The sequence below is a fragment of the Salvelinus fontinalis genome, unplaced genomic scaffold (genome assembly GCF_029448725.1).
Source record: "Salvelinus fontinalis isolate EN_2023a unplaced genomic scaffold, ASM2944872v1 scaffold_0366, whole genome shotgun sequence".
Taxonomy (NCBI): Eukaryota; Metazoa; Chordata; class Actinopteri; order Salmoniformes; family Salmonidae; genus Salvelinus; species Salvelinus fontinalis.
The window spans coordinates 158,864-167,500 of NW_026600575.1; the positions used below are offsets into that span (position 1 = coordinate 158,864).

Genomic DNA, 8,637 nt, shown 5'->3' on the forward strand with positions numbered 1-8,637 from the left:
GAATGTATCTAGGGTTAGGAGAATGTATCTAGGGTTAGGAGAATGTATCTAGGGTCAGGGTTAGGAGAATGTATCTAGGATTAAGAGAATGTATCTAGGGTTAGGGTTAGGAGAATGTATCTAGGGTTAGGGTTAGGAGAATGTATCTAGGATTAGGAGAATGTATCTAGGGTTAGGGTTAGGAGAATGTATCTAGGGTTAGGGTTAGGAGAATGTATCTAGAGTTAGGAGAATGTATCTAGGGTTAGGAGAATGTATCTAGGGTTAGGAGAATGTATCTAGGGTTAGGGTTAGGAGAATGTATCTAGGGTTAGGAGAATGTATCTAGGGTCAGGAGAATGTATCTAGGGTTAGGAGAATGTATCTAGGGTTAGGAGAATGTATCTAGGGTTAGGGTTAGGAGAATGTATCTAGGGTTAGGAGAATGTATCTAGGGTTAGGAGAATGTATCTAGGGTCAGGAGAATGTATCTAGGGTTAGGGTTAGGTGAATGTATCTAGGGTTAGGAGAATGTATCTAGGGTTAGGAGAATGTATCTAGGGTTAGGGTTAGGAGAATGTATCTAGGGTTAGGAGAATGTATCTAGGGTTAGGAGAATGTATCTAGGGTTAGGGTTAGGAGAATGTATCTAGGGTTAGGAGAATGTATCTACGGTTAGGAGAATGTATCTAGGGTTAGGAGAATGTATCTAGGGTTAGGGTTAGGAGAATGTATCTAGGGTTAGGAGAATGTATCTAGGGTTAGGGTTAGGAGAATGTATCTAGGGTTAGGAGAATGTATCTAGGGTTAGGAGAATGTATCTAGGGTTAGGGTTAGGAGAATGTATCTAGGGTTAGGAGAATGTATCTAGGGTTAGGAGAATGTATCTAGGGTTAGGAGAATGTATCTAGGGTTAGGAGAATGTATCTAGGGTTAGGGTTAGGAGAATGTATCTAGGGTTAGGAGAATGTATCTAGGGTTAGGGTTAGGAGAATGTATCTAGGGTTAGGAGAATGTATCTAGGGTTAGGAGAATGTATCTAGGGTTAGGAGAATGTATCTAGGGTTAGGAGAATGTATCTAGGGTTAGGAGAATGTATCTAGGGTTAGGAGAATGTATCTAGGGTTAGGAGAATGTATCTAGGGTTAGGGTTAGGAGAATGTATCTAGGGTTAGGGTTAGGATAATGTATCTAGGGTTAGGAGAATTTATCTAGGGTTAGGAGAATGTATCTAGGGTTAGGGTTAGGAGAATGTATCTAGGGTTAGGAGAATGTATCTAGGGTTAGGAGAATGTATCTAGGGTTAGGGTTAGGAGAATGTATCTAGGGTTAGGAGAATGTATCTAGGGTTAGGAGAATGTATGTAGGGTCAGGGTTAGGAGAATGTATCTAGGATTAGGAGAATGTATCTAGGGTTAGGGTTAGGAGAATGTATCTAGGGTTAGGGTTAGGAGAATGTATCTAGGATTAGGAGAATGTATCTAGGGTTAGGGTTAGGAGAATGTATCTAGGGTTAGGGTTAGGAGAATGTATCTAGAGTTAGGAGAATGTATCTAGGGTTAGGAGAATGTATCTAGGGTTAGGAGAATGTATCTAGGGTTAGGAGAATGTATCTAGGGTTAGGAGAATGTATCTAGGGTTAGGAGAATGTATCTAGGGTTAGGGTTAGGAGAATGTATCTAGGGTTAGGGTTAGGAGAATGTTTCTAGGGTTAGGAGAATGTATCTAGGGTCAGGAGAATGTATCTAGGGTTAGGGTCAGGAGAATGAATCTAGGGTTAGGAGAATGTATCTAGAGTTAGGAGAATGTATCTAGGGTTAGGAGAATGTATCTAGGGTTAGGAGAATGTATCTAGGGTTAGGAGAATGTATCTAGGGTTAGGGTTAGGAGAATGTATCTAGGGTTAGGAGAATGTATCTAGGGTTAGGAGAATGTATCTAGGGTTAGGGTTAGGAGAATGTATCTAGGGTTAGGAGAATGTATCTAGGGTTAGGAGAATGTATCTAGGGTTAGGAGAATGTATCTAGGGTTAGGAGAATGTATCTAGGGTTAGGAGAATGTATCTAGGGTTAGGAGAATGTATCTAGGGTTAGGAGAATGTATCTAGGGTTAGGAGAATGTATCTAGGGTTAGGGTCAGGAGAATGTATCTAGGGTCAGGGTTAGGAGAATGTATCTAGGGTTAGGGTTAGGAGAATGTATCTAGGGTTAGGAGAATGTATCTAGGGTTAGGAGAATGTATCTAGGGTTAGGAGAATGTATCTAGGGTTAGGGTTAGGAGAACGTATCTAGGGTCAGGAGAATGTATCTAGGGTTAGGGTTAGGAGAATGTATCTAGGGTTAGGGTTAGGAGAATGTATCTAGGGTTAGGAGAATGTATCTAGGGTTAGGAGAATGTATCTAGGGTTAGGAGAATGTATCTAGGGTTAGGAGAATGTATCTAGGGTTAGGGTTAGGAGAATGTATCTAGGGTTAGGAGAATGTATCTAGGGTTAGGGTTAGGAGAATGTATCTAGGGTTAGGAGAATGTATCTAGGGTTAGGGTTAGGAGAATGTATCTAGGGTTAGGAGAATGTATCTAGGGTTAGGAGAATGTATCTAGGGTTAGGAGAATGTTTCTAGGGTTAGGGTTAGGAGAATGTACCTAGGGTTAGGAGAATGTATCTAGGGTTAGGAGAATGTATCTAGGGTTAGGGTTAGGAGAATGTATCTAGGGTTAGGAGAATGTATCTAGGGTTAGGAGAATGTATCTAGGGTTAGGAGAATGTATCTAGGGTTAGGGTTAGGAGAATGTATCTAGGGTTAGGAGAATGTATCTAGGGTTAGGAGAATGTATCTAGGGTTAGGAGAATGTATCTAGGGTTAGGAGAATGTATCTAGGGTTAGGGTTAGGAGAATGTATCTAGGGTTAGGAGAATGTATCTAGGGTTAGGAGAATGTATCTAGGGTTAGGAGAATGTATCTAGGGTTAGGAGAATGTATCTAGGGTTAGGAGAATGTATCTAGGGTTAGGAGAATGTATCTAGGGTTAGGAGAATGTATCTAGGGTTAGGGTTAGGAGAATGTATCTAGGGTTAGGAGAATGTATCTAGGGTTAGGAGAATGTATCTAGGGTTAGGATAATGTATCTAGGGTTAGGATAATGTATCTAGGGTTAGGAGAATGTATCTAGGGTTAGGGTTAGGAGAATGTATCTAGGGTTAGGGTTAGGAGAATGTATCTAGTGTCAGGAGAATGTCTAGATAGTGATATTAAATCAATTGAGCGTGACTAAAATGTAAGACACATACATTGTGTGATGTGTGTGTGTGTAGCAGAGACCCCTATAGAGGAGTTTGCTCCTACCCCAGCGTTCCCGGCGCTGCAGTACCTGGAGTCTGTTGACCTGGAGGGCGTGGCCTGGAGGGCGGGGCTACGCACTGGGGACTTCCTTATTGAGGTAACCATAGAGATGTATAGAGATCACAACGTTGGATCTATTCCATTATACACACCATAGAGATGTATAGAGATCTTAACGTTGGATCTATTCCATTATACACACCATAGAGATGTATAGAGATCTTAACGTTGGATCTATTCCATTATACACACCATAGAGATGTATAGAGATCTTAACGTTGGATCTATTCCATTATACACACCATAGAGATGTATAGAGATCACAACGCATCTATTCCATTATACACACCATAGAGATGTATAGAGATCACTACGTATCTATTCCATTATACACACCATAGAGATGTATAGAGATCACAACGTATCTATTCCATTATACACACCATAGAGGTGTATAGAGATCACAACTTTGCACCTGTCTCATTATGGCGTCTGTGAGTGCATGACAGCAGTGGCGGTTCTAACTTGTATGGCTTGCTAAATTAATTTTCTTCTTCGAAAAGAGTTTGAAGCAGAAGGGACTGTTGATTCTTTCAGAATACACCAACCAACTTCGAGCAATTTTTTATTTTTTTCACCACTCACCACGGTCTTCCTGAAATACTGGTTGTGATCTTCCATCTCAGTCTCTAAACCACTAGGTTACCTGTCACCTTGACAGTGTGTCTCATTCCTTGGGGAAACAAATTAAGTAAGTTGGTCCTCTAGTTGTGTTTGAATTGTGTCAGAACTGAAGGCCAGTCAGCAGGGTCTGACTGGTGGTTCATCTTCAGCAATTTGGTTGGGATGCTGCTACAGGCATTTCTAATGGCGAACACATGGGCATTAGTTTACACACGTTATTCACAGCATTTAAAGTGGTGGGACATCCCACATATATACCCAATAATAATAAAAATCATCATTGTTACCTACAATATGCAAAAAGGGAAATTATTTGTTTTGTTTATTTTATGCAGGGATGCACACATAAACACATGTGCGTGTACCCACGTGCGCACAAACACACCTGAAGAATCCTGCTGGGGAGTGGAAACAAATGGGTCTTCATCCTCATCCAACATTTGTGAAGATGCTTGTGTGGCTGAGGAGGTAGATGGCTCCTCATCCTGAGGCTCTGAGATCATTTCTGAAGAGGAATAGGAACCAAATGAACCACACAAGACAAGACACAAGACATAAGACACCCCAAAACACTCAATATATCACAAAATATTCAAAATATCAGCATAATATAGATGTCGTTTAAGTTAGCCTACAGCCCTGGAAATTCCCCTTACGGATCTCAGGACCTAGTCAATACAACCACAGAATACCTTTATGAGGTCACCTCAAGTTAACCAAATCAAGTTAGGTTGCCAGTTAGGTTGATTTGCTGCAGGCTTCACACATTATCATGATGAAACTGTGTGAAATTATATCCTATGTTATGTAAGCTAGTTGGACAGAAAACGGAATATTGTCGCCCTATGTGTAATAGCAAGCAACAGGCTAACAAACTTAAGTGTTATTTCATTACATGCATAATATTATCCTCAAAAAGAGATGACATAGCTGCATACTTTTATCTTTTGCGTGTTTCTCCTCTTCGTCTGTCTCCTAACCTGATGGCGTAGACCTTTTCTTATCCATTTGTGTTGACTTGGCACAGAGCATCAATACATTACCCATCCCCAACACTGTCAACCAAGAGTCAAGACTACATTACCCATCCCCCAACACTGTCAACCAAGAGTCAAGACTACATTACCCATCCCCCAACACTGTCAACCAAGAGTCAAGACTACATTACCCATCCCCCAACACTGTCAACCAAGAGTCAAGACTACATTACCCATCCCCCAACACTGTCAACCAAGAGTCAAGACTACATTACCCATCCCCCAACACTGTCAACCAAGAGTCAAGACTACATTACCCATCCCCCAACACTGTGAACCAAGAGTCAAGACTACATTACCCATCCCCCAACACTGTCAACCAAGAGTCAAGACTACATTACCCATCCCCCAACACTGTCAACCAAGAGTCAAGACTACATTACCCATCCCCCAACACTGTCAACCAAGAGTCACGACTAAAACAATTCACCTTTGTGCTGTGCAGACTGGTTATATATTATTCTTAACCATTTCACACAAACCAGAAAAAAATGCAACAATATGTCTGTGAAACTATATATTCACAGTATTATGAATGAATTGTGGTTTATTTGGTAGCATTTCGTAGTGTGACTGATGTTACTAATTGCATTAGTACTGTACAACGTTAGAGCTGCGCTATTTGATAGATTCCCCTGCTCCCTCTACCTCGGGCTTCCAGTAGGGAGACCTGAGGTCAACCTACCCCTGCTCCCTCTACCTCGGGCTTCCAGTGGGGAGAACTGAGGTCAACCTACCCCGCTCCCTCTACCTCGGGATTCCAGTGGGGAGACCTGAGGTCAACCTACCCCTACTCCCTCTACCTCGGGCTTCCAGTGGGGAGACCTGAGGTCAACCTACCCCGCTCCCCCTACCTCGGGCTTCCAGTGGGGAGACCTGAGGTCAACCTACCCCTACTCCCTCTACCTCGGGCTTTCAGTGGGGAGACCTGAGGTCAACCTACCCCTGCTCTCCCTACCTCGGGCTTCCAGTGGGGAGACCTGAGGTCAACCTACCCCTGCTCCCTCTACCTCGGGCTTCCAGTGGGGAGACCTGAGGTCAACCTACCCCTACTCCCTCTACCTCGGGCTTCCAGTGGGGACACCTGAGGTCAACCTACCCCACTCCCCCTACCTCGGGCTTCCAGTGGGGAGACCTGAGTTCAACCTACCCCTACTCCCTCTACCTCGGGCTTCCAGTAGGGAGACCTGAGGTCAACCTACCCCTACTCCCTCTACCTCGGGCTTCCAGTGGGGAGACCTGAGGTCAACCTAACCCGCTCCCTCTACCTCGGGCTTCCAGTGGGGAGACCTGAGGTCAACCTACCCCCGCTCCCTCTACCTCGGGCTTCCAGTGGGGAGACCTGAGGTCAACCTACCCCTGCTCTCCCTACCTCGGGCTTCCAGTGGGGAGACCTGAGGTCAACCTACCCCTACTCCCTCTACCTCGGGCTTCCAGTGGGGAGACCTGAGGTCAACCTACCCCTGCTCTCCCTACCTCGGGCTTCCAGTGGGGAGACCTGAGGTCAACCTACCCCTACTCCCTCTACCTCGGGCTTCCAGTGGGGAGAACTGAGGTCAACCTACCCCGCTCCCTCTACCTCGGGATTCCAGTGGGGAGACCTGAGGTCAACCTACCCCTACTCCCTCTACCTCGGGCTTCCAGTGGGGAGACCTGAGGTCAACCTACCCCGCTCCCCCTACCTCGGGCTTCCAGTGGGGAGACCTGAGGTCAACCTACCCCTACTCCCTCTACCTCGGGCTTTCAGTGGGGAGACCTGAGGTCAACCTACCCCTGCTCTCCCTACCTCGGGCTTCCAGTGGGGAGACCTGAGGTCAACCTACCCCTGCTCCCTCTACCTCGGGCTTCCAGTGGGGAGACCTGAGGTCAACCTACCCCTGCTCCCTCTACCTCGGGCTTCCAGTGGGGAGACCTGAGGTCAACCTACCCCTGCTCCCTCTACCTCGGGCTTCCAGTGGGGAGACCTGAGGTCAACCTACCCCTACTCCCTCTACCTCGGGCTTCCAGTGGGGACACCTGAGGTCAACCTACCCCACTCCCCCTACCTCGGGCTTCCAGTGGGGAGACCTGAGTTCAACCTACCCCTACTCCCTCTACCTCGGGCTTCCAGTAGGGAGACCTGAGGTCAACCTACCCCTACTCCCTCTACCTCGGGATTCCAGTGGGGAGACCTGAGGTCAACCTAACCCGCTCCCTCTACCTCGGGCTTCCAGTGGGGAGACCTGAGGTCAACCTACCCCCGCTCCCTCTACCTCGGGCTTCCAGTGGGGAGACCTGAGGTCAACCTACCCCTGCTCACCCTACCTCGGGCTTCCAGTGGGGAGACCTGAGGTCAACCTACCCCTACTCCCTCTACCTCGGGCTTCCAGTGGGGAGACCTGAGGTCAACCTACCCCTGCTCTCCCTACCTCGGGCTTCCAGTGGGGAGACCTGAGGTCAACCTACCCCTACTCCCTCTACCTCGGGCTTCCAGTGGGGAGACCTGAGGTCAACCTACCCCTGCTCTCCCTACCTCGGGCTTCCAGTGGGGAGACCTGAGGTCAACCTACCCCTACTCCCTCTACCTCGGGCTTCCAGTGGGGAGAACTGAGGTCAACCTACCCCGCTCCCTCTACCTTGGGCTTCCAGTGGGGAGACCTGAGGTCAACCTACCCCTGCTCTCCCTACCTCGGGCTTCCAGTGGGGAGACCTGAGGTCAACCTACCCCTACTCCCTCTACCTCGGGCTTCCAGTGGGGAGACCTGAGGTCAACCTACCCCTGCTCTCCCTACCTCGGGCTTCCAGTGGGGAGACCTGAGGTCAACCTACCCCTACTCCCTCTACCTCGGGCTTCCAGTGGGGAGACCTGAGGTCAACCTACCCCTGCTCTCCCTACCTCGGGCTTCCAGTGGGGAGACCTGAGGTCAACCTACCCCTACTCCCTCTACCTCGGGCTTCCAGTGGGGAGAACTGAGGTCAACCTACCCCGCTCCCTCTACCTTGGGCTTCCAGTGGGGAGACCTGAGGTCAACCTACCCCTACTCCCTCTACCTCGGGCTTCCAGTGGGGAGAACTGAGGTCAACCTACCCCGCCCCCCTCCCCATCTGGCACTTCTGAGTGGGTGACCTTCCCAGGCAGTAGTCTGCCTAGTTCACAGACTAGAATCAGGGCACCCACTCCAACAAGGTTAATTGACCCAAATTCCCACACGGTGACATTATATAATTGACGTGATGTGCAAATGAGCGATATAAAACCAATCGCACAAATGTCACCATTTCAATTTTTTTTGTGCGGGTGCCCGACAAGATACCTCCTCGGGAGGCTGCCCATGTCTCCTCGGGAGGCTGCCCGTGTCTCCCCGGGAGGCCGCCCGTGTCTCCCCGGGAGGCCGCCCGTGTCTCCCAGGGAGGCCGCCCGTGTCTCCCCGGGAGGCCGCCCGTGTCTCCTCGGGAGGCCGCCCGTGTCAGGGTGTAGTCTGAACAGGTATAAAGACAAGGTTAGTGATTTACTGCCCCCTGGAGGGTGTAGTCTGAACAGGTATAAAGACAAGGTTAGTGATTTACTGCCCCCTGGAGGGTGTATTCTGAACAGGTATAAAGACAAGGTTGGTGAT

At 47.9% G+C, this 8,637-nt stretch overlaps 1 protein-coding gene across 6 annotated transcripts in view; it reads left to right on the forward strand.

Moving 5' to 3' along the window:
* Positions 1-8,637, forward strand: part of LOC129845782 (SH3 and multiple ankyrin repeat domains protein 3-like) — a 149,588-nt gene that overhangs the window by 131,526 nt on the left and 9,425 nt on the right. For 5 of the 6 annotated variants that reach the window (XM_055913694.1, XM_055913696.1, XM_055913697.1 and 2 more), the window contains one exon: positions 3,293-3,417. In XM_055913694.1, the coding sequence (XP_055769669.1) occupies positions 3,293-3,417 (125 nt within the window). The remainder of the gene's footprint in view (positions 1-3,292; positions 3,418-8,637) is intronic. The other variant, XM_055913695.1, reaches the window with a different exon arrangement.